We start from the raw sequence: 27,312 nt of genomic DNA on the forward strand, positions 1-27,312 counted from the left end.
TCAAAATCCTTAGCCATATCAAGGTAGTCAATGTCCATGAAGTGATCACTTTCCAAAGTCTCTGTAAAGTTTTCAAAGAAGCCCTTCACCAAGCCAGACTGGTTGTGACCTACATCTGTTAAGTTGTGTATGTCTGCAGAAATTAATTGTGCCATGGTAATGAGTTCTGTAATAAGTTTCATGGCTTTACATACAAGTCTGGTAAAGCTGATGAGTCTATAATTACCTTGTTTTGCAGAAAAGTAACCATAGGTTCTCCAGGCATCTGGCACAAAGCGTTGTGAACATGCTGACGCCGAACAGATTAAGTAGAAGCTCAGATAGTACGTACTAATGGGAATACAACCTGGTATGTCACATAACTGTATAATATTTGTTTCTTTTCATGTTCTCAGCAATGTCAGTGGGACAACAGGTTACACACTAGCTTTTGGTGCAGAAGGCTGCAGTGCAGTATAACAGGTGCTATTCTCCTGAGTGTGTCATCCTTCAGATGAGACATTAAACCAAGGTCCAGTCTGTTGAGTTAGTGGTAGCTCAGGTTAATGTAAAAGATCCCTTGGCACCTAGCAAAAAGAGTAGGGAAAGTTCCCAAATGCCCTGGCTCAAATTTCTTTAGTAGTAGAAATACTACCTCTGGGCTCTAGCCTAGTGGGACTACCCCAGTTATAAAGGATAAATAAAAAAATAAATGTCTGGTCCCATAGAAGTATTATTTTTAGCCTTTGACTGGGATTCTGAGTGTTATTCCAAGGTGATTTCATGGGAAACCCAATCTGTAAGGATAGTGGGGCCAACTATGCGAGTAGGTGAAGTAAAGTTAGTATGACATTTGTCTGCTTTACATGTTAGCTGTGTAGTTGGGACTGGAATATGTGATACTGTTTTGCATGAGCGGAATGCATTGTGTGACTTTATATCTTGATTTCCTGGTATAACCGAAGAAAGTTGGATTCTTTTGGTATCTGTAATGACCTTGAGCTGGTATTATGCTTTACATTTTCTAATATTATTCTTAAGATCCTTGTTTGTTTCAGTTTAGTCCTGAAATAAGAGAATGGAGATTCCTTACTATTTTATTTTATTTTATTTTATTTTACATTTGTTAACCGGGCTAGTCTGGCTGGATACATTGTCCATTTTCAGCAGAGGCCCGAGGAGAAAAGCTCCATTAACAGACTAGTAAATTACAATAAAAAGAAAATAATCAAAATCACACTCAACACAGAACCAGTCATACATATAAGCAAATAAAGGACAAAGTTGTTATTGGTGTAGTGAAAAGCAGAAGTATTATAACAAGAAAAAAACAAAGGAGAGGCAACATTATTTAGTAGTAATTGAATATAATACGACTGACTTGTAAGGGAGAAGAATTGAAATAGGCTGGCAGATAGAGAGTTAAATGAACTGTACACTATTTACAATTTGGGATAGAACAACTTTTGCCAGAGCACTAGTATAGGAGCGAGATAAAAATAGAGTAGATTTGCAAAAAGTTTGAAAAAGAAGAGATGACAAATTGCGTAGATATAGCATCTAGTAGGAGCAAAAAGTGAAAGAGAGTATTGCAGGTGGGTTAGGATAGGGAAACCATCAAAGGTTGAGAACAACCAGTATGAGTGAGAAAAAAGGGGGAATTAGAAATAGGGGAATATATTGCTGAGCTCAGTCAGGATTAGAGCATGGGCATAGCCAGTGGGTTTGTAAGTGGTTTCTTATTTGTTTTTTGAAAAGGTGAGATGAGCCTAGGGTGGTCAGGTGTATGGGAAGTTTGTTCCAATATGATCCTACAGTGTTGGCAAATAAGGAGTCACCTGCTTTACTACCTTTCAGTTAGATTCCTTCTCTTGTTATATACTTTATTTATATGGGATTTATTCCTCAATTTACCAGTATATTTAAGACAGAGTGGTTTTAACTTTGTTGCTGTTTACTAGCTGTTAAAATTTGGAGGTAGATGCAGAAACCTTCAGATCAAAGATGTTAGAACATCTAGTGGATAGTTTTACAGATTGATCCAGCATGTTGGCACACAGCCTGAATTCTCTGATTTGCTGACTCTCCTCCCTGAAGTTGAGAATTACTGTCTGCTTTTGGAAGATTCAGATCCCCCAAGTATAATCACCACCTTCCTGCTGTACTATAATTTCTCCTCCTATATATCCTTCCCTCATGTTGTGCCTTGGGAACTGACCAGTACTTAATTTGTTTATGTTTTTCTTCCAGTACATCACTCCATTGCTAAATGTTAACCTGTGGTGCAAGTCTGGCAGTTGGTGCAGAGGGTTAAGGGCATGGGTCATACTTCCTGTTGTACAGGGTTGATTCTTTCAGCCCTCATTTGCCTATTGTGTGACCCCGAACAAGTTTCTTAGTCAGACATTGTTCCTGGGTTGCCCCAGAAAAGGGATTGTGTGTCCAGTTGGCCTTTCTGGTTAACAAATCAATATTTTTATTATTATTTCCTAACTAGTTAGAACCAATTGTTCAAAATGTAGTATAATGTTTTGGTAAAACTGACCATCATGTTTACCTTGGTGTGCTTTTATGGAATTTAATTTTGGGTTTTAAGGCTGTTTTAGCCTTCCCTTAAAACATTTTTGTTATATTAATCTTGTTTCTCTTTCATCACCAGAAAAGAACAGGGTAAGGTACATTGTGCATTACCTTTTATAGATGAGCTTTCTTTAAAGACTGCAGTGTGAAATTGCATCCACTCTTCTTTTAGGGATATCCAAAGACTGAAGATCAAACCAAGGGACTAAAATCTGTGTATGGATGATTCCTCCATTTGTGTAACTTGCCTGCTATGCAAACTTCTACTGCTGTGGGGAGTATTATTCCTTGTCTGTATTTTGCCTGATCTTTGTAACTAAAAGCACATGTTAGCACTGTTTTGAAGATGGGTACTCAAAAAGCTTTCCTCAAAAAGTTAGAAAACTTTTCTTAAGAATTGCATACCGTTTCTAAGGGCATGCAGGGACTAAATGTATTTCCTGTGGGCATAAGATCCCTAACTCAGACATCCACAAGGAGTGCGTTTGTTTGGATGATGTCCACCTGGATGTTGGCTGCTCCATTTGTTCATGAACTAACTCCCGTGCATTGAGTGATAGGAGGAATAAGTTGGTTTTAAAAGGCTTACTACATTCTGATTTTGCATCGACTAGGACTCAAACCCTATCTAGTAAATCTGACAAAGGGAACTCGGACTCTGCTCCAAAAGAAAAGGAGTCCAAGAAAAAGTCCCTGACCATTCTCCCCATTCTTCTCCAATTCCTGAGCCTTCAGTTAGTTCCCAGTGAACTAGATCAGATTTAAACCTCGGGTCCCATTACTTCCAAGTAACAAATCTCTCCAGATCCAAATTCCACTTTTCACACTGAATTCAGTACCTTTTTGGCTCTATTCACCCTTCTTAGAAGAGACACCTATGCAATCCTCCAGACCACCTTCCATTAGTTCATCCCTTTGGCCTTCTAGGAGCTTATCTGAGGATGATGAGGAAGTTTCTCAGAGCTCAGATTCAGTGGGGGTAATGCTGACTTTGTCTCCTGTCTGACCTCTGAGCCTGCTGTCCTCTCAGCATCATGTTGTGTATCTGCTTCCCTGATCTGAACAGTGGATGTTCTTCATGTTTCACTGTTGCAGTCATCACACTTGGATTATCTGCCTGAGGTAGCCCTCAGTCGGCCCGAATACCAGAGTCTTGGGATTTCTGCGTCGGATGCTCTCACCTCTTCCATGACATCAGGTCATCAGGGGTATAAAACATGCAGCCGACGCCATTACATCAGCTTTTCTTACTGTGCGGGAGCCCTAAGCAGTTCGCAAGTGCTGGTCGGCCGCTACACGGAATTTTCATTTTTGAAGTTTCAAACCTGAAGTCTTCTAAAGCGAAGTACCCCGTTGGGGATCCTTTTTTCTTGCTCTAACCAATGTCAGAAAAAGTTAACAATTGTCTTGCCTGTGGAAAGCAAATATCTCACAGAGATTTTCATTCTTACTGCGTCACCTGTTTAGGCCCAGATCACAATGTTCCTCGCAGTCGGTTTTGTGCCTTGTTCAAAGCCCAAACTATTCATCGTCGGGCTATCTTTGTTGCGAAATTCTTTTGCTGTCATTCAACGTATTCCAAAATGGCTTTGTTAAGCTTATCCGACTACCGATCTTCTGAAAAAAAGTAAGGATAAAGACAGAGACAGACCGCATAGGTCCAAAACTGCTGACGACGCTTCCGTTAAGCTAGTCGCCGGTCTGCCAGTACTCAGTGAGGTGCTTTTGCAGCCCCCTGATAACTGCTTCTACAGATTCGCAGGCCTCTACTGAGACCCATTCGGAGTCCGGTATGCCACGAGATGATGCTTCGACTATGGAACCTACGGATGTCTCTACCTTAGATGGGTCTGGAGCCGCTGTGCAGGCACCGGCTTCTGAGGGTGTATTCAGGCCTTCCTATGTTCATATTAAAGCGACTACTTCATTTTTGACTAAGACTACCAAATTTCTCAGGCCCAGAGTTCGCACTACACCTAGGAAACTGACGACCAAAGTGAATTCTCAAGCTCCCATGCCTCAAACAAATGCTTAGAATGGCTGAAGACCTTATTCCTTTAATTAGGGTAAGCCAAACTTCCCCCTCCAAAAGACAAAGAATTTATTTTCCTTCTGATTCTACAGACCACGAGTCCGATGACTCTGACCCCTCTGATTACCAGGACATACCCTTATCCACCTATGAGGATTCAGATGCAGAGGATTCCATTCCCTCTGCCTCCCCTCCAGAGGACTTTTCTTTCATTGAAACTTTGCATACCCTAAGAGAGCATTTCCGCTGGGAATGCCAGGACTACCCTCAGTCAAAAAAGAGACTCAGGGAATTTTTAGACTTGGCTCAGCACAGGCCACTAGCTGTACTCCCTGTCCTGGATATTATAGATGATGTCTGCATGGAATCAAGTCTTAACCCTGATACTTTATCTCCAGCTCCTAGAAAGCCTGACGGGTACTACAGAGTACCCGACTCTCACAAATTTCTCTCTAAAAATCCAGTGTGGATCCAGAGACCATTTCCCAGGGACCTAAAGGTATTAAGGCTACTACAGACAAAAACGCTACCCCTTTGGACAGGGATTCTAGGGTTTTTAGACAGATGGGGTAAGAAGGTATATACCTCTGCAACTCTTGCCATCAGGGCCTTAAATTGCCAGTTTCACATGTTGAAGTACCAGCAGCATATTATGGAATTAATTAAACAAAAAATGTTGTTGATTCCTGATTGTGCAGAAAATAAAGATTTACAAGAGTTTTGATGCATTCTGCTAACCAAGTTGGTAAACATACCTTGCAGTGTGGTTTTGATGCCTTAGAAGCATCTTGCAGGGCTGCTGTCACTGGGTCTGTTCTGAGAAGTTATGCTTGGCTGAAGGAACAAATCTTGCCAGACCATGTCAAAGCAAAATTATAGATGCTCCATTAAATCAAGAATGTTTGTTTGGCACAAAAGCGGAAGAAGTTCTTAAAAAGCTAAATCTATGCAAACTGTTAAAGATTTCTTACAGGTGCAGCCACCTAGATTCAGTAGGCATTGGCCTTCAAAGAACTGGTCTTTTCCAGTCCCTCCCAGGCCTTCTCAGTCCAAACCCAGGGGCAACAGACCACAAAGATTACAGTCTCAGGGTATGCACAGATCTAAACAATGGAGTGCTCCCACCTCAAAAACAGGGAGTGGTAAGCCACCCTCTTATGGAAAAAGTTCACAATGACTTCTCCTGCATCCTTCCCAGCCATGCTCAAGTACTTGCAGCCCTAGGAGGAAAACTCGCCCTGCATGCAAAAAACTGGGAATACATTACCCAGGACTGTTGGGTCTTAAACACTGTATCCCAGGGATACAGATTCTACTTCCATTCACTGCCAACCCCAAACGGATTTCCAGACCTTCTCCCAAACCAGTGGGCAGAAGCCCAAAAGCAAGTACTTTCTCTTCTCAGTATCAGGGTTATTCAACCTGTTTCAACAGAGTAAAAGGGGACAGGGTTTCTACTCCAGACTGTTTCTGGTGCCCAGAAAAGAAAACTCTTGGCGCCCTATCCCGGATGTGCCAATTCTTAACACCTTCCTGGTGGTACCAAAGTTCAGAATGCTTACACTCAAACAGCTGCTGCCTAGAAAAGAAAACTCTTGGCGCCCTATCCCGGATCTGCCAATTCTTAACACCTTCCTGGTGGTACCAGAGTTCAAATGCTTACACTCAAACAGCTGCTGCCTATGCTAGCCAAGGACTCCTGGCTGGACACCCTAGATTTAAAAGAAGCTTATCTGCACATCCCTATAAGGGAATCTTGCAGGAAATGTCTACGTTTCAGTTCTCTGCACTTCCTTTGGCTTATCTGCTGCACTCAGGGTATTCACAAAGTGCCTGGCTCCAGCCATTGCATACTGCAGGCAGAGAAACATTCAAATTTATCCATACTTGGATGATTGCCTGATTCAGGTGGACAGTCAGGAATTGCTACTTCAGCACCTGACCTTTGTAAAGAGACTCCTAACTTCTCTGGTGTATACCATCAATGAAAAGGAATCGCATCCGGTACCCAGCCAAGAAATTGTATTCCTGGGAACAAGCTTGAACATAACTTCCCAGATGGCATTCCTCACTCCAGAAATGCAGGTTTATTTGACAAATTACTTCAAACTACTGGCCACCCAAACCCAGCTATCTGCAAGAAAAATACTGCAAGCCCCTAGGGTTCATGGCCTCATGCATTCTACTAATTCCATATGCAAGACTGCATATGAGGAAACTTCAGTGGTACTTAAAATGTCTCTGCTGCTAACATTCTCAGGACCTGGAAAAAGTGATTCCTATCATTCCTTGCCTAAGGACAGAGTTCCTTTGGTGGGCAGAGGCCTGTAACCACAACAAGGGACTCGTTTTCACTCAACCACCCGCCGCCCAAACGCTGACAAATAGACACATCAGACTATGCATGGCTCACATGGCAGGCAAATGGAGCCCAGGACAAATGCACCTGCATATCAATCAAAAAGAAACATTAGCTGTACAGAATGCTCTGACAGCCTTTGACTACCTTATCCTTCCAGGACAGCTCTTGATAAAGACAAGACAATACCACAGTCATGTGGTACATAAACAAGCAAGGGGAACTCATTCCTACCCATTCTGCAGGTTAGCCATGGCTCTGTGGAACACAGCCTTGAGCAACGAAGTGTACCTGCAAGCTCAATTTCTGCCAGGCAAACAAAATTCACTGGCAGACTTGAGCAGAAATCTAATGGACCCGCACGAGTGGAAACTGGAACCCAATTCATTCAAGCTTCTAATCCACAGGTGGGGGACACCAGATGTGGACCTCTTTACTTCCCCCCAGAACCATCATTTGAACAAATTTTTCAATAGAACTCCCCCACGGCCAAGCATGGAAAGTGGATGCCCTATCCTTTACATGGGAAAACCTCTCAATCTATGCCTTTTTCCTTCTGCCCCTCCTCTCGAAAGGACAGGCCAAGGACAATCCTTATTGCACCAGACTGGATGCGCCAACACTGGTACCCACTTTTACGCAGTCTGACAACAGTGCCACCCTGACACCTGCATCAGATCCCTCTCTGCTGTCCCAGCAGGAGGGCCAGATTTTGCATCCTCAGCTGCAAACCCTGAAGCTAGCTGCCTGGCTTATTCCCTGAATACATCACCAGCAACCCTCAGCAAACAGGTGCTGGATGTCATCCTTGAGGCCAGGAGGCCCAGTACTAGGAAATCCTATTTCAGAAAAGTGGAAAAGATACTGTTTTTGGAGCCAGTCTCCGGAGAAGGGCACAACCATGCCCACCTGCCTCAAATCCTAAATTATCTAGCAGAGATGCTCCACAAAGGCCTATCCTTCTCTTCCATTAAGATTCATGTCTCTGCCATCTCAGCTCATTACAATACTGAGCCACCCCTCTTCTCTCAACCTCTGGTCAAACAGTTCCAGAGAGGAGCTAACAATTTAAGACCCCCCAAGGAGAGCTCCCACCCCTGCCTGAGACCTTAACTTTGTACTAGAGAAGCTCATGCTTCCATCTTTTGAGCCTGCTGCTACAGCAGAGTTAAAATTCCTCTCTTGGAAAACAGCCTTACTTCTAGCTATCACTTCAGCAAGAAGAGTGTCTGAGTTACAGGCCATTATGGCTGTGGAACCCTTCATTATCTTCCATGCAGACAGGGTTTCCCTCAAGACTAACCCATCATTTATGCCCAAGGTGGTATCCAGTGTGGCTTTAAACCATTCCATCCATTTACCAACCTTTTTTCCTAATCCTCAGAATAAAGGGGAAAGGATCTTGCACTCCTTGGACGTGCACAGACAGCTTTGGTTCTACCTTGACAGGACTAAACCGTTAAGAAAATCTGACCAGCTGCTAGTCAGCTTTGCTACAGGGGCAGAGGGCAAGGCCATTTCAAAGCAAACCATCTCCAAATGGATAGTGCACACTATCCATTTCTGCTACATGCACCATGGAAAATCTACCCCACAGGGGATCAGAACCCATTCCACTAGGGCTACCTCAACCTCTACAGCATTTCTCAGGGGAGTCCCTACCAGGGACATCTTGGAAGCTGCAACCTGGAGTTCAGTACACACCTTCACCAAGCATTATCACTTACCTATCTCTTCTAATTCCAGAGCTGGATTTGCTACAGAAGTCTTACAAGGCCTGTTATAGCCAGCCCTAATACTTCTTGACTGCCTTCACCCTTCCTCAGCTTTGGGAATCGACCCAATTTTGATGACTGCAACAGTGAAACACGAAGAACATAGTGCAGTTGTGTACACTTAAAATAAATGTAGATGTTCGAGTGTAGTCACTGTTGCAGTCCTGTTTACCCTCCCTCAAGCCCCCCCTGACTTTTCTATATTTTCTGCCTATCCTGTTTTTTGGCCTTATCTTATGGCAATGGTATTTACTTTTTACTGGAGGTGTTCCACACCATGTAATTGCTTCATATTTTGGGGACTCCTGACATCTGGGGCAAGAAAAACTGATGTAATGGCATCAGCTGCATGTTTTATACCCCTGATGATTTGACGTCATGGAAGAGGCAACAGCATCTGATTCAGAAATCCCAAGACTCTGGTATTCGGGCCGAGTAAGGGCTACCTGCAGGCAGATAGCCCAAGTGTGATGACTGCAACAGTGAATAAACTCGAACATCTACATTTATGGTATGTCTACACAACTGTACATGTTCTTCGTATTTCACTGTTGCATTCATTACATTTGGGTTATCTGCTTGCAGGTAGCCCTCAGTCGGCCTGATTAACAAAGTCTTGGGTCCTGTGTCGGTTGCTGTCACTTCTTCCATGACTTCAGGTCGTCAGGGGTATAAAACATGCAGCCGACGCCATTACATCAGTCTTTCTTGCTGTGCGGTGCCCGAAGCAGAAGCAGTTCGTAAGTGCCAGTCTGCTGACTCCTGAAATTTTGGTTTTCGAGTTTCAGAAACGAAGTCTTCAACTAAAGCCAAGTACCCTGTTGGGGAAACCTTTTCTTGCTCCTTACCGATGTCTGTAAAAGTTAATAATTGCATTACTTGTGGAAAGCAAATACCTCATAAAGATTTTCATTTGTACTGTATTCCTTGCCTAGGCCCTGACCACAACGTTCCTTGCTGTCAGTTTTGTGCTTTATTTAATCAGCGCACTATCTGTCGTCTGTATATTTTCGCCTCTAAATATTTCGGTTTAATTATCCATAAATGTCATCGGTTAGCCATCCGACTACCGGGATTCCGAAAAAACACAAAGATAAAGACAGTGACAGGCCGTCGAGGTCCAAAACTGCCGATGACGCTTCTCCTAAGCCATTCACCAGTTCGCCGGTACTCAGTGAGGCGCTTTTGCAGCCTCTGATACCCACTACTTCTGATTTTCAGGCCTCTACTGAGACCCATTCGGAGACCGGTATGCTGCGAGATGCTTCAACTATGGAACCCGCGGATGTCTCTACCTTGGATGGGTCTGGAGCCGCTGTGCAGGCACCAGCTTCTGAGGGTGTATTCAGGCCTACGAACTTGCATATTAAACCAACACCTCCTTCTTTACTTAGGCCTAAATCTTGATCCATGCCTAAAAAAACGATGCCCAGGCAAGATGCTCAGGCCTCTATGCCTAAAAAACAAATGATAAGAATGGCTGAAGATCTAATAACTCTAATCAGGGGTAGCCAACCCCCCCCCCCCTTCTAAGGGGCCTAGGACTGAAGTTGATTATGAATCTTCTGATCAGGATTCTGTTTGATTCTTCTGATGATCTGGATTTGCCCTTATCTACTTATGAAGATTCTGATCCAGAGGACTCCATTCCCTCTGCTTCCCCTCCTGAGGATTTTTCTTTTGGGGAAACCTTACATACTCTAAGGGAGCATTTCCACTGGGAAAGCCAGGATTTTTCTCATTCAAAAAATAGGCTTAGGGATTTCCTTCTCTTACCTCAGCATAGGCCTTTAGCTATTCCTCCTGTACTAGACATTGTTGATGCTTTTTCGGAATCTAGTTGGGCCCCTGATTCCCTGCCTTCTGCTCCCAGAAAACCTGACATACTACAGGGTCCCTGAGTCCCACAAGTTCCTTTTTAAAAATCCTTTTGCAGATCCAGAGACTGTTTCACAGGGGCCCAAAGGCATTAAGGCTTCTACTGCTAAAAATCCTACCCCTTCTGATAGAGACTCCAGGGCGCTGGATAGCAGGGGTAAGAAGGTTTAAACTTCTGCAACCTTGGCCATTTGGGCTTTAAAATGCCAGTTTCATATATTAAAGTATCAGCAACATGCTATTGGACTGCTTAAACAGAAAATGATGTTGATTCCTGACTGTGTGGCAAATAAAGAATTACAGGATTTAATGCATTCTGCTGAACAAGTTGGAAAACATACTTTGCAATGTGGTTTTGATTCATTAGAGGCCTCTTGCAGGGCTGCTGTTACTGGGTCTGTGCTCAGAATGCATGTTTGGCTAAAGGAGCAATCTTTGCCTGATCATGTTAAAGATAAATTGTTGGATGCTCCTTTATATCAGGACCGCCTGTTTGGCAACAAGGCTGAGGAAGTTCTTAAAAAGATGGAAGATGAAGCTAAATCTATGCAAACTGTTAGATTTTTTTACAAGTTCAGCCTCCTAGATTTAGTAGGCAGTGGCCTTCTAAGAATTGGTCCTTTCCAGCCCCTTCCAGGTCTTCTCAAGTCAAACCCAGACACAGCAAAAACACCAAGTTTCAGTCCCAGGGGGACACATGGAACTAAGCAGTGGATGGCCTCCACTTCCAAATCTGGGAATAATAAGGCTCCTCCCCCCTATGGTACACTGTCTCAATGACTTCCTTTTAAATTTTCCAAGCACTTATCAACTGACTGCCCCTTTGGGGGGAAAGAATGCTCTTCATGCAAAGAATTGGGAACTCATTACCCAGGACAAATGGGTTTTAAATATAGTGTCCCAGGGATAAAGATTTCATTTCCACACATTGCCAACACCAAGCGGGTGGCCGGACCTACCCCCAAATCAGTGGGCAGAGGCCCAAAAACAAGTACTTTCTCTCTCAAGCATGGGGGCTATTCAACTGGTACCAGAAGAAGAAAAGGGACAAGGTTTCTACTCGAGACTTTTCCTGGTACCCAGAAAAGACAATTCATGGCGTCCTATCCTGGACCTGTCTACTCTAAACACCTTTTTGGAGATTCCAAAATTCAAGATGCTGACTCTTCACCAATTACTTCCTATGCTAGGCAAAGATGCCTGGTTGGCAACAATAGAATCAGTTCTCTGCACTGCCCTTTGGCTTATCTACTGCACCCAGGGTATTCACAAAGTGCCTAGCTCCAGTTATTGCATTTTGCAGGCAAAGAAATTTTCAAATATACCCATACCCGGATGATTGTCTAATTCAGGCAGAAAGCCAGGACATACTTTTGAATCATCTGGCCTTTGTACAAAGGGTTCTAACTTGTCTGGGGTACACCATAAACGAAAAGAAATCACACCTGGTACCCTGTCAACAAATTATATTCCTGGGAACAAGCTTGAATACAACTTCCCAGATGGCTTACCTCACGCCAGAGAAACAAATTCATTTGACAACCTACTTCAAACAAGTGGCCACAAAAACCCTGCTATCTGCAAGACAAATACTGCAAGCCTTGGGGTTCATGGCCTCCTGCATTCTTCTAATTCCATATGCAAGACTGCATATAAGGAAACTACAGTGTTATCTAAAAAGCCTATGGTGTCAACATTCTCAAGACCTAGAAACAATGATTCCTATCATACCTTGCCTACGCCTAGAATTTCTTTGGTGGGTAGAGGCCTGCCACCAAAACAAGGAACTACATTTCACACCACCCCCTGCTGCCCACACCCAACAACAGACACATCAGACTATGCATGGGGGTTCTCACCTGGCAGGGAAGTGCATTCAGGCCAAATGGATCCCAAGTCAAATGCACCTGCATATCAATCAAAAAGAAATGTTAGCTGTACGGAATGCTCTGACAGCCTTCAAGGACCACATTCTTCCAGGACAACTAATGGTAAAGACGAACACCACCACTGTTATGTGGTACAAAAACAAGCAGGGGGTTCACATTCTTAGCCCCTCTGCAGACTAGTCATGGCATTGTGGAACACAGCTTTGAGTTGCCAAGTGCACCTACAAGCTCAGTTCCTGCCAGGAAATTTAACTACACTGGCAGACGGACTAAGCAGAAAACTCATGGACCCACATGAGTGGAAACTGGAACCAAGGATTTTCAACATGTTCACAAGCAAATGGGGGAGCCCAGATATAGACCTGTTTGCCTCTCCCCAGAACTACCATTTGGACATATTTTGCACAAGGACTCCCCACAAACAAGCCTGGAAAGTGGATGCTCTGTCTTTCAGCTGGAAAAACCTATCAGTCTATGCCTTCCCCCCTCTGCCTCTGCTCTCCGAAATACTACTAAAAATCAAACAGGACAAACCAAGAATGATTTTGATTGCTCCAGACTGGCCGCGTCAACACTGGTACCCCCTCCTACGCAGTGTGTCATGGTGATCTCCCTGGCACCTGCCTCAGACTCCTTCCTTGCTGTCTCAGCAGGAGAACCAGATTCTGCACCCTCAGCTTCTTACACTGAACCTTGCAGCCTGGCTGATTACTTAATCTCTTCTTTACCATCCCTCAGCAAATCTGTGATGGATATCATTTTAGAGGCAAGATGGCCTAGTACTAGAAAATCTTATGCTGAAAAATGGAAAAGATTCTGTGCCTGGAACCAATCTCAAGGGATGAGCACAGCAGCGCCCAATTTACCTCAGATTTTACAATGCTTAACTGAGATGCTTCACAAGGGCCTGTCTTTTTCCTCCATTAAAATCCATGCTTCAGCCATTTCAGCTCATTATAACATGGAACCTCCTCTCTTCTCTCATCCACTGCTCAAGCAGTTCCTCAGAGGGACCAAAATTTGAGACCACCCAGGAGAGCTCCAACCTCAGCCTGGAACCTTAACTTTGTCTTGGAGAAACTCATTCTACCTCCTTTTGAGCCAGCTGCTACTGCAGACTTAAAATTTCTTTCTTGGAAAACAGATTTCCTTTTAGCAATCACTTCAGCTAGAAGGGTAACTGAATTACAGGCTCTTATGGCAGTGGAGCCTTTCATCATCTTTCATGCGGACAGGTTGTCCCTCAGAACCAATCCATCCTTCATGCCCAAGGGTGGTATCCAGTGTGGCTCTTAATCAGTCCATTCATTTGCTAGCCTTCTTTCCCAATCCACAGAATAAAGGGGAATGGATACTGCATTCCTTAGATGTGCACAGACAACTTAGATTCTACTTGGACAGGACTAAACTTCAAAGGAAATCTGAACAACTGCTGGTGGCATTTGCTGCAGGGGCAGAGTGGAAGGCTATTTCAAAGCAAACCATTTCTAAATGGATAAGCCATTGCATTCATGTCTGCTATAAGCACCAAGGAAAACCTGTCACCCAGGGGATCAGACCTCACTCCACCAGGGCTGCATCTACCTCTACAGCCTTTCTCAGAGCCCTCGGATCTGAGATCTTCAAGCATGTCTGTGTCATATCCGAAGACAGGCTGTTCTTCCATTGTGACCATGCTCCTGAGTCACCCGTCTCTTCTGCCTTCTGAGCAGGATGAGTCTCAGAGCTAAAGCATTGGTGCTGACTCTGGGGAATTAGGGTGGACTCTGAAGCTGTTGGAGCCATCCTTGCCTCTCAGCACCATGGCATTGGATAGCTCTGCTTGGCTCCCAGTCCCTCATGAAGGCATTAATCCACAAGGATTCGGAGATTGGAACAGGTAGCTTTGATGCTGGTGTGACCGGCTGCTGTTTCTCCTGGACCTTCTGCCTTTGAAATTGTGGAGAGGGTCTTCTGTGTACCAAGAGATAGGACATCCTTACCCTGTTTGAATCTGATTCTCCTGCTGTTGTGTTTAAGCTCTGAGACTGTCATGCCTATTTTACCAGGACAGCCATCATGAGACAGCCTTCAGACAGTCCTCATCCAGGACTCCACACCTACTTCCGATACTTCACCAGACCATCCCAGTGATGAGGTCGCTAGGATGAGGATATGCAAAAAGAGGCACCTGTATTCCCTCAGGAATCTGTCACTGTAGACACAGATTTCGATGAAGGGGTGGGTTCCCCTAGATCTTCAAATGACTTTGAGAAGTTCCAGGATCTCTCCAAAGGAGACAAACAGAGAACTGGATGGTCTTCCAATACTCCATCCCAAGAGGAGTCAGTATTTCTGAGGGCTTTTGGAGCTGGCCTGGCTATGTCTTGGATGGTCCTGCTGGCTGAGGAATTGATCAACTTTATCTCATGCCGAGCCTGATAGAACAGAACCCATACCTAAGAGGTTAGATATATTTTTAGTTTCACCTAAAGACAGGGCCCACTGTCACAAGGGAGTCCCTATGGAGGCCATGGTGGTGGTGGCAGTCACTAAGAGGGAGCTCATGTAACAGAGCTCATCTGTCCATCCACTTGAGAGAGTCCAGGGCCTTTGACAGGTTTGGCAAGTGCATTTATGCCTGTGTGACCTGTGATTGCTGAACAATTTGGCACACTTCACCAGACTACAAAGTGATTTGACCAAGGAGCTTTCCAGTCTCTTTCAGGGTCCATGTCTGTGGAGGACCAGAAAAAAGTTTCTTTACAACTGGTCACCCTACAGTCCATTTCCGATGCATCCATGAGGTTTATCTCTCATGCAGCTGAGGGTACTACTAGGGCTGCTGGTTCAGGCTTTGCAGTTAGGAGGCACTTTTGGATACACCTTATGTGATTTTGCAGAGCCCTTTAAGTCCTTTTTCATCAGTTTTCCTTTTGATGGATCATCCTTATTCATTCCCAAAATTAAGGAAACACTTACCAGAAGTGACCATGATGTAAAGACCCAGTCTGCCATTAGGATCTGCTTTTCTACCACTTAGAGATCGTACAAGTCCCATGGGTCTTTCCAGGAATCATTGGGCACATGGGGGAACTGTAATGGAAGACTCTGTCCTCTTGGCAGGGGTGCCCCACAGAACCAAGGCTTCAGCGATGCTTTTTATCTGACAAGCCCTACCAGAGCTCCTGAAAGGTTACCCAACTACTGCACTCTGGAAGCAGTATGGGGGTGCTGCTTGACTCTGCACTGGGAAGCCTGGACATCCATCACACAAGACACTTGGTTGCAGAAAATTATATTCAGACGTTGTTTCATACCATTTTCCCAAATTCTTTCAGCAAAAGTGGATAACATCCCTGAGAGAAGCAGCAGCCTTGGAAATAGAAAGGTTGCTAGAAAGAAGAGATATCCAGAAAGACCCCCCCCCAACCATCGAGGATCTGGAACCTACTTGAGATTAATTTTAGTGCCAAAGAAGATAGGGGACTTGAGACCAATTCTGGATCTCAGCCAACTAAACCCATATGTAAAATACTCGAAGTTCCATATGGTCACAGTTCAGCCTGTTTTACCTCTGCTGTGAAAGGACTACTGGATGCGCTTGATAGATATCAAGATGTATGCTATCATATTAAAATGAACAAGTGCTCCAGGATATACTTGCACTTCTGACTGGGAGCCAGCCATTACCAGTTTACTGCACCACCTTTTGGCCTCACCACAGCCCCCAGGTTGTGCACCAAATGCATAGCTGTGGTAGTGGATCACATGGGACTTCTGGGATTCAGTGCGTTTCCATACCTAGACGTCTGGCTCCTGATCACCCCATCCAGGCATGTATTGATTCAAGCAAAGAGATTACTTGTTTGAGTTATGTCATCAACTGGGCATCATTATCAATTACACCAAGTCACAGGTTATGCTTACTCAGACTCTGGAGTTCATAGGTGCTTGTCTAAGCATAATCAATCAGATAGATTTGTTTCTTCTAACAAGCATTTGTACTCTAAGGGTCGATGGCAGCAGTGATAACTCTATTTTTTTAGCCAGATTTCATATGCGAGTGGACCCTTTCAGTACAGTGGTCTATTCTTCAGCATCCTCAAAGCACTCCAGTCAAGATTTCCAAACTTTGCAAGGAATGTCATCTTTATTGGCTTCATTCAGAAAAAGTCTGTCAGGGTCACCCCATTGTTCCCCCATTGCCAGAAAGCCACAGTCACCACAGATGCCTTCCAAATTGGGTGGGATGGGGCATTTTTGGGAAGGACTGTCCAATGTGTATGGTCGCTGGAAGATAGCAGCTTGCACATCAATGTCCTGGAAATTAGGGAAGTCCTACTAGCTAGCATTGCAGGCCTTTCAAGATGTTCTGGTTTCTGGGATGATTGCGATACATACAGACAATATACCAGTAGTCTGGTATATCAACAAACTTGAGGAAGCATATCTTGCCCATTTGCAGTTAGAGTATGACCGTGCGCAATCTCCTGTGGTCACTTTCTTATGGCAACACACATACTGGGGAAAACCAGCTTGTTTGCAGATATACTAAGCAGGTCCATTTTGATGCATCATGAGTGGTGTCTCAGTCAGTTTTGGAAAAGAATTCTCATAGATGGGTCCAGCCATGCTGTAATCTTTTTGTTTCTGCCCTCAACAAGTGCAGCAAGTTCTTTGCTCTGGCCCCTCCACAAGGTGAATCACTAAGAGATGCTCTAGTCCACGATGGTCCTCTGGTCTCCTTTATGTTTACCTCCCCATTATCCCTCATCCCCAAATTTCCATCGAAAACATCATGGATGAAGACGACAGTCACCCTCATTGTGGACTTTTGGCCTTCACAGTTTTGTTTTCCCTTCCTCTAGCCTCATCTTCTCTGTTTACCTTTAATACTGGATCTATGTCCCGGTCTTCTATTTAACCCGACTATGATGAAATCACTTGGACATAAATTACCTTAAACTGGCTGCATGATTTCTCCAGTTCCAGTGATGGCTAGACAGTAAAGACTTCCTCCCCAGATCAACAGATTCTTTTATCCTCTCAGAAGCTTTTCACCAGGAAAATTTATAAAAGTAAATGGAAGATAATCAGTATCGCCCTTCAGGGACACTTGGACCCTTTCTCTGTCCCAGTTTCACAATTTTTTTTATTTTTTGGCTTCCATTTTTAAAAACAGTGCAAGTTATTCTACAATTATAGTTCAGCTAGTGGCAATTTCAAATTTTGACACCGGCAAGAATCATTCTTCCTTGGCTTCTTTGAAATTGTGTAAGGCCTTCCTTAAGGGTACCTTTTTACTCAGGCCCTTAGTTGAATACCCTACTCCTCCCTTGGGATTTGACTGTTCTGTTACAAGCTCTTACCCAACCTCCATTTGAGGCTTCTGCTAAGGCTAACCTTAAGTTCTTGTCCCGAAAATCAGTTTTTCTGGTTGCTATAACCTCCACTAGAGGGTATCTGAACTCCAAACCATCTTCACAAGACCTCCATACTTTATCTCCCATAAAGATAGGGTCTCATTACTCACAAACCCATCTTTTATTTATTTATTTATTTATTTTTTTACCTAAGATGGCTTCTCAATCCAACATAAATCAGGTCAATAATTTACCTGTATTTTTTTCAGAATTCTCAAACAAAGGAGAATACATGCTGCATCATTTGGACTTAAATTGGCAGCTTCAGTTTTATCTGCGCAGAACACAAGATTTCAGGAAATTTGACCAACTGTTTGTATCTTTCTCCAAGAAAAAATTTGGTAAAGAAATTTCTAAAGTGACCCTGGCTAAATGGTTAGTTGTATAGCTTTTGTTTATAAAGAAGGTGGTTTGTCTTTACCAAAGCCCACCCCCCACCCAAAGTGCATTCCTGTAGCCACTTCATCTGCCTTTTGGTCAAGAGCATCCATGGATGATGATTGTGCAGCTGCCACTTGGTCCAATGCTCATACAATTATTGCATTACAAGTTAGATATACTGTCAATAAATGGGTCAGCTTTGGCTCCGCTGTACACAAGAATATCCTTATGTAAAGTTAGCTTTTGATTATTTTATTTTATTTTTTTATAAATTCAAATTGCACTTCAAGGAAAGATTAGCATTCCTAGTAAGGCCGAGGCATTTTAATGAGGACCCTGTGCTATCCTGCTGCTGTTAGGGTCAGAGGGTTACTATTTAATAATTTGTGGGAAGTTCTAAAGAGCAATGTGGCGATTCTAATGATGAGTTTCTCATTAATGTTGGAGATCCACTAACTCACTGTATTGAAATACTGGGTTGTGGATGGTCTGTAAATTTTGTTATTGATGAGTGGGCAGTATTTGCAATACCATTATTGAATAAGGACAAGAGAGTAGAGTCCAAAACTATTTTTTTCAATTAATCCAGATGAGAAGATTTCCATATCTGAAATTTGTTTTTCTGCCTCTACCTTGAAGGCTCTTTGTCAAATGTAATTCTTAAACCAGTTTTGCTCAATGAAGCTCGATTCTAGGTTACTGAGATGATGTCATGGTCCTTGTTTTCAAAATATGCTTGTTATCCATTTTTTCCCATAGAGAAGTGAATGTTGAGCCCAGTGTAGCTGGCTGTCACGGTTTAATGTTCATGCTGTTGTCCTTTTTATAGGAGATATATATTTGCAAGTTAGTCACATACTTGCTGATATGTGCAGTTGTTTATATGTAATTTTTTTTTATACTCCTTACAGTGGAAAGGAGTCTTAAGTTTTGTGGAGAGAATGATTGACATTTAAATTATGGGGAAACAATACCTGAACTTAGAGAGAGGGTGAAGATGTGTGTCAAAGGTTTTTAACAGAGGGCACAGCTATCTGGAGGGAGGAGTGTTAGACATCATATCGGCTAAGGTTCATTTTTCTCTGCACCTTTTTAGAAATTAGTTAATTTATCAGTTGATGACTTAGAACTTGAAGGCAGGGGTAGATGACTGAGAAAATTGGATTGAATGTTAATTGCATTGTGAGTCTAGGGGATGGGTCACTGTTTATATGCGGGGGTGAGGGGGTTGTGACTATGGTTGTTGAAGAAATTACTGTTTTGAAGTCACTGGGAGTAGAAGGGTTCATGTGTTGATATAATTATTTCATCAAGGTGAGCTATGTCCTTAATTACTTCCCAGGAAAGTTTAATTAATAGGGACGTTTATTTAATTTCCCTGATATGAAGTTTACATGAATGCCAGTGGGAATGAAAGGTTTGCTCATCCTAAAGGATCATTACAGTTTTTCCCTTTTACCAAACTTCAATTCTAGTTGTACAAGAGTTCTAAGAATAATAGCAGTAGTGCAGTGACTGTGATTTCCTTTAAGATGTGCTTAATGGGTTGGGAGTGTGCAGTTTTAATTTCATAGGTAAGGTACTAGGCTATCGGCCCTAGGGCCTATACAAGTCTAGCCAAAAAGGTACCCTGGCTTTAGTCACCCAAGAAAATTATTTTCCTGTGCCCCTGGTGAGCAGAGTCACAGAGGTGATCCCAGGGTGAATTTCCTATTTCCCATCCAATCATCAAGATTTTTCTAGAAGAGTGCTAATGAGTAGCTTTGTTTGATATAGAATAGGTAGTTTGTTCCAGAGTATGGGAAGTCTCTGGGACAGGAATCGATCTTTCCAGCATGTTCTGTTTATTGTGGTGACAAGGTTTAGGTCCCTAGAGTGTGTAGCTTGGAGGGATTGGTATTTCTTTAAGTGGAGCATGTCCAACAGCTCTGAGTTTGACATAGCTTTGTATGTTAGGCAGAGATCGCCTCTGAGTAGGTGATATGTGACAGAGTAAAGCTGGAGTTTTTTGAGGTGGTCTGCGTAGGGCATCTGTTTGAGGCCGGTAATCCTGTTTGTGAGGTATTTCTATGGCCTTTCCAGTTGTTGTAGATGTCTTGTGAGGTACATTTCTCTAAGCAGCATATTTGGTGGATTTATATTGTTGCCATTTTGGGTTCTGTAATTAGTTGTAGCACTGTTGATGCAGTTAAGATGTGGAAGTCTATTAGAGTTAAGGTTTCAGCAAAAAGGTGTAAGCATGAGTGTGAAAATAATTATTTGGCATTTTTTTATTATATTTTTGTAAACATTATTTTAAATTACATTTTAAACAATTACATTATTTCACAATAATAGAAATCAAACCAAAGTAGCATTTTTCATTATTTAAACACAGCATATACATTTTCTTTTTAATCATTGTCATTCACACTAATATTCCGTACATTTCTCAATTCCTGCTTTCCCTTTTGTCTCATACTTCCTCCTGGACATTTCTCTGCATGCATTGTTTTAGATTCAATTTGCTCATTCCCATTTATAACGATCCCACTTCAAGTTCTTTTATCTCCTTTACAACACTCAGTTCTTTAGTTACAATAAGTTTATATTCTGACTTCCATTTTCTTGTAATTGATGTCTTGGCAGCTAATAGTGTTAACTTTTGTAAGGCCATACTATGTCTAGATAATTCAGATGATCTATCCAAGTGCAAAAGAATCATTGCTTTAGTTACAACTAATTGTTTCCCCTAAAATTTGTTACTAAGTACTCTGTAGGAAATTGTTGAAGTCTACTAACTTGTTGAATCCCCCCCCCCAAAAAAAAAATATGTTACCAGTTATCTCTATCCCCCCCAATCACACGTCCATCCTTTGCTCTGTCCACCGAAAGAAAAATCATCGGAGGTCTGCTTGGGGTATAAACATGCCTATGCAAACACTTCCAAGCAAACATTCTAAACTAAACCTTCTGGATTTTGTTGCATACTTGAGGATTTTAGACATCCTCCCATTGTTTCTTTGTAGCTTGCCTTCCCAGTCCCTTTTCCTCAATATTTTCAAACCTACTATGATTGCTTATTATCGTTCACTTACAAAATCTAAAATGCCCTGATAAACAATTTTAACTGCAGATCCAGTTGTAGACTCAACTTTAATTTCATACTTTACTACATACTTGCACTCGGGTATCCTTTACTATCACTACCACTGTTTCTTACCCTCCTTACTTACCTGTATCAACTGAAATTACCTCAGTAGTCAGCTACTCACAGATTGGTTTTGCTGACATTTCTTCACGTGTCTCTACCTGCTCCGTTTGCCCTACGGGCTTACTCCGCTTCCCTACCCTACCCCCAATTCTCACCCGCCCCCAGTACTCCTAAACTTATACTTCCCTAACCATAAACACCTCTATTCCACTCCAATCACACTTTACCCCTCCCCTCTTTTTCATCCAATACCTATACACCTGCATCAATACAACATACACAACTTCCTTCTTTTCCTGTTTGCATTTCCATTTCCCTACATTTCTTTCATATACCTCCATATCACTATGCCTCCTCTACTAACCTCTTCCTATTTTAAACATATCCTGCTTTTCTCAGTTTTTCCTTTCTTTTTGTTGCCCTACCTCCTAACCTCATATGAACATCTTAGCCTTAAAGATCCACACTCCCTCAGTCAACACATGAGTTCACCTTCCCAAAACACATTCCAGCCATTCTTTAACATAATTTCTTCTCCAAGCTACCTTCTTGCAAAGTTTCACAGAAAGTTCCGCATTTCCTACACTAATTAGGTTAACAAAAAATCCGTACACTTCCTCACCAAACCCTCTGACCTAATAAAAAGACTACTTCTCTCCCTTCTAACAGGTGACGTTCATCCCAACCCTGGTCCTAACAACAATGCTACTCTAAAACCCCTCTGTCCCTCTCCCCCCTTGCCTATACTTACCCTCCAAACCCCCTAACTCTCTCTCTATAGCTCACCTTAACATCCGCAGCATTAATAATAAAATTGCCCATCTCCATGCACTGCTAGACATACATGCTTTTGGCATCCTTTGCCTGTCTGAAACCTGGCTCAAACCAGCAACCCTAGACAATGAGATTACACCCCCTGGCTACAACATCTTCAGACTAGACCGTATAGCCAAAAAGGGTGGTGGGATAGATATTCTTTACAAAACAGGTATGCAAATTACTGTCAAACATGAAAAACCTCCCTCCATAAGTAATGCCAAAATCCTTATCTCCAAACTGCAGCTTAATACACACAAAGCCATCTATATAATCTGCACCTACCTTCCCCATGGAAATAATATCAGTTCCCTAGAAGAGATCCTTAGCTGGCTTTCTACTCAATTCCCACAAGAAACCATAGTCCTAGGCGATGTCAATATAGACTGGAAAACCTGTACCTCTGTAGACCCTTCCACCCTCTTAAATCTTCACGGTTTTTCACAAACCATTCAAGCCCCAACCAGAACTAACAAAACTAACAACAATGAAAGCATATTGGACTGGATTCTGATGAATAGTCACTACCAAACTTATACAGTAGGGACACTACCTGATGATTTAAGTGACCATGCTCTTACTTATCTAATCAGACATAAAACTACTACCCCTAACCTAACTAAATACAAAATGATCAGATCAAATAAAAACTTTAACCCTGAAAGCTTCCTTACAGAACTAAATGCTTGCAACTGGTCTCCTCTTAAACTACTGCCACTGGATGATGCTGTAGCTTACTTCAACTCCAGGTTCCTTTCTATCGTAGACTCTTGTGCTCCCTTAAGATCTATTAAAATTAACTCAAAACCTGCCCCTTGGCTCTCAAAAGATACAAGGCATAAAATTCTCCTGAAAAATAAATTCTGGACCAAATTTCGTAGCACTAAAGATCCCTCTGACCAACTTAACTTTAGACAAATAAGAAACTCCACTAAAAAAGCTGTACTTCTAGATAAAATAAACTACTACTACTGTCATTTACAACAAACTAACCAACAAAATCCACAAAAGTTCTGGGCAGGTATAAATACTCTCTTAAAGCCTGGCCACAATGACACCCCATGCCCCTTAGGCACTTCCCAAAACAAACTGCTGATGCCTTCAATACCTTTTCTGAAACTGTCCAGTCTCTAGCTAAGCAACTAGCCCCAAATATCTCCTCTCAGTCCTCCGCCTCTAACACTTCTATTCCCACATTTCAACTGCAGCCTGTATCCACTTCACTTATCTGTTCTCTTCTCCACAAACTTAAAACCTCCTCTCCTTCTGCTGACCTTCTACCAGCTCAGTATCTAAACATTGCAGCCTATCCCATTTTCATTCCGATTAACAGAATCGTTGTTGAAGGATACATTCCTTCACTCTGGAAAATTTCACATATCATTCCCTTGCATAAAGGTGGGATCTCTACAGAACTCTCAAACCACCGTCCCATAGCCTTACTCTCCCCCCTTGCTAAAATCATGGAGAAATGCATCCAAAAACAACTTCTTAAACACCTGTTAAATCACAACCTACTAGCTGACTGTCAACATGGCTTCAGGCCTTTCCACAGCACCACTTCCGCCCTCCTTTCCTTTACTGACTGCATCAACAAAAAACGGAACAATAATATACTTATCTCTGCTCTCTTTATTGACCTCTCCAAAGTCTTTGATATGGTCAATTACCATATACTTGCTTAAAACTTCTGCTCTCAACTCTGGTGTAATAAAGTGGTTCAAGTAATATCTTCATAACAGACAACAGGCAGTGCGCTGGCTAAGCGACTTATCCAACCTCCTACCCATTACCCTTGGAGTCCCCCAAGGCTCAATACTTGGCCCCCTTCTGTTTTCTATTTTCATTAGTAATCTACATACCAGTATTTCCTCTGCTACCTATATACAATATGCTGAAGATTCTACTTTGATTTGTTCTACCTCATCCCCCTCTGAACTGCACTTTATCATCTAACAGACTTTCCAAAATGTTGAAAAATGGTTCCTAAAACGATGCTTAATCTTAAACCCCAAGAAAACAAAACTGTTACTTTTCTCCCCCACATGAAAATCCTCTCCACTCAACTTCTCTGTCTTGTTTAGTAATGGCACCCAGCATATCTCCTGACCCCACCACCAGGCTCCTCGGAGTAGAGATAGACAACAATCTATGCTTAGATTCTCACATTAACAACACAATAAAATTAGTTAACAGAAAACTTGGCTCCCTGTTTAGAATTAAACCATTTCTTACACCACTTGCCAGAACTTCTATTGCCCATTCCCATCTGATTTCTACCCTCCTTTACGCCTCCCCTATCTATACATATTTGTCCAAAACTAACCTCTCCAAACTGGCTGTTGCCTACAACAGTATTGCCAGATTTGCCTCTGGCTCCACCTTTAGAACTCACCACTGCTTAAACTTAAAACAATTGGGATGCCTTGAGCTGCAAAATCTGATCTTATTTCACCAGCTCTCCTTAGCCCATAAAATCCTCTACAAACCTACCAAAACCCCTATACTCACTACCCTTATTAGTCCTTATTGTAACCTCAAAAGCCTACGTTCTTCTAACAAACTTCTAATAGCAACCTGTAAATCCAACAACTTGGCAGGCAACTCCTTGTTCTCTAACACAATCGGGAAAAGCCTGGAACTCCCTTCCTTCCAACCTCACTGCTATCTCCTCTCTTTCCAGTTTCAAATCCCAACTCAAAACTCACCTCTTAAGTCACTGGCTCTGCCCCTGTTCTAACCCTGACCAGCTTGCAATTTGCTCCTAGTACTCTCATTTATCATGCTTAAAAATCTTTACTAAAACTTAATTTTCTCCTAACATGCTCAATTTGAACACCATTTTTGTACTTATTTGCTTATTTTAGCCACTGTAAAAATACTATCATGCTATTATTATTTTTCTCTGAGCTATATTTGTAACTCTGTTTTTTAATGTTTAATGTTTTCACTTGGAGCTTTTCTCCCCGGGCCTCTGCTGAAAATGGACATATATCCAGTTGGACCAGCCCGGTCAACAAAAATAAAGTAAAATAAACATTTTTTAAAGGGTTAGTTAGTTGAAGATTTTATGAGTCTCTTATTTGCAGTAGAATTAAAGCTTTATGTGAGTAACAGTCAAGTCTAGTTGGCGTGCATTAGTGAATTGTTGACTTTGCTGCTCTTAATTTTTCTCAGTAGAACATTGGCTCAGATATCACCTGGGATTTGGGTAAGAGATTACCAAGATTTTATTTGGAAGGCAAGTTACTAAATCATTAACTGATACTAAAAGCACTTGGAGGACAGAAAGTGAGGTTTACCAGTATTCTGTTTGGAGGGTGAGCCACCGAGACAACTGTACAATGATTGATGGGTTGATTAGAGCTCTCCCAGTGTGATAACTGAAATTGGGGTAAAATTCATAATTCATAATTACACTGCCTAGATGTTGGTAAAAAATGGAGAAATAGTAGAAAAAATACCAGAAAATAAAATAAAAAAAATCTCTCTGGGAAGAATCTTGCAGATTTTCTGCAAAAAAAAAAAATTTAGCTTTAGTACAGGAGTAAGTTAGAAGAAAAATAAATCAAATGCACTCGGGCTATTTAAAATAAGTGCAACACTGAATGTATATAAAAAGTCAAATAAAGTCTAACTAGTAGCCTGAACCTTTGACCTTTCACAGATAACTGTAACAGGTTGGGATTATAATAGGCTGCAATGGTTAGCGTGGTCTCCTCACAGCAAGAGGTTCTCCGGTTCGATTCTCAGCTGGAGCACCTTCTGTGTGGAGTCTGCATGTCCTCCCCGCGGACGAGTGAATTTCAGGACAATGCAGGTAGGTGCAAGTGTGTGTGGGTGTGCCATCTTTGAAGGTTGGGCACTGGGCTGGCAACTCGACACTGTAAAAATTGACTGCCAGTCATTAGCGGACCAGAATTGCGCTGTGGCACCCCCTAACCAGGAAAAGCCAAAAGACAGTTAAGGATTTAATGATCATTACAAAGCTGTCAGTTAATTTTAATTGGGTATTCATAATTTTTCTAAAAAATGGCAAACTTTTTATATCAAATCTTTTTAACATTTTGAACAGTCTGTTTTAGATGAGCTTTATCTAAAATAATGTACGATATGTATGATAGTCTAAAAGTGCATGTCAATGTACAGTTATTAAATAAATCGGGAAACTCACATTTCAGCTCTACTGTGCAAATCCAAAATAAACATTACTTATAGATCATCCTAAACAAATATTGTTGCTTACAAGATGCATTAGTTGATAGTAGAATAGCTGTATTAAAACATCAGATAACGCTGCACATTGTTTTCTCCAGATCTAATAGCCCTTGATCTTGGAATTTTTACTATCACAAATACAGCTCTAGCCTTTCTTCTTTCTGAAGGTGAGAGAGAAAAATATGACTGCAATTGTTATAAAGAATTCAGTCTGAGGTTACAAAACTGTAAACAATAATGAGCAGAGAATAAATTATTTGATAAACTAGCTGTACTAACATATCCTGTGTCACTGAATATGCAGCTATAACCTCACAAATACATTGCTTAATGGAAAACTCTACCTTAGAACTAAAAAAACTTTTTTTCATTGTATCTTTGTTTTCTATACTATTTTAATGCCTCAAAATCACTCCAAGTGCTTATTTAACAATGTTAATGCAGTTCCCACAAAATGGTGGATGATAGGGCCTGCCTTGGTAATGTGATCTTGTTTTCCTGTTTTTATTCCTTCTCAGAATACATTTCAAGTCCTGTTTATATACAAGTCATGTTAGACACAAGGAAGTGGTGGTGTTTTCTCATGCCATTAACATGGAATGGTAGGACTGTAAAGCACTGTCATCTTAACACACCTTCTGCAACACAGCTACTACTGTGTTTCTCTGACTGAGCCTGATTTATGTGTCTGTTAGAGCTTGTTCTGTGCTATAAGTAGTTGAAGCTACTTCCAGCAAAAGAAGGTAGGTAAATAGGTTTTTGTAAAGGGCTTCTATTCTAGTTCTAAAAGAATTGACAGGCCTTCCC

At 42.0% G+C, this 27,312-nt stretch overlaps 1 protein-coding gene across 1 annotated transcript in view; it reads left to right on the forward strand.

Annotated features, from left to right (window-relative positions):
- Positions 1–259: 259 nt before the first annotated feature.
- Positions 260–27,312, forward strand: part of ATXN10 (ataxin 10) — a 1,253,568-nt gene continuing 1,226,515 nt past the window's right edge. The window contains exon 1 of the mRNA XM_044087236.1: positions 260–349. Coding sequence (XP_043943171.1) covers positions 334–349 — 16 coding nt within the window. The 5' untranslated portion in view covers positions 260–333. The remainder of the gene's footprint in view (positions 350–27,312) is intronic.

Source organism: Protopterus annectens, chromosome 11.part0 (assembly GCF_019279795.1).
Source record: "Protopterus annectens isolate FY-2018-M chromosome 11.part0, PAN1.0, whole genome shotgun sequence".
Lineage (NCBI taxonomy): Eukaryota > Metazoa > Chordata > Ceratodontiformes > Protopteridae > Protopterus > Protopterus annectens.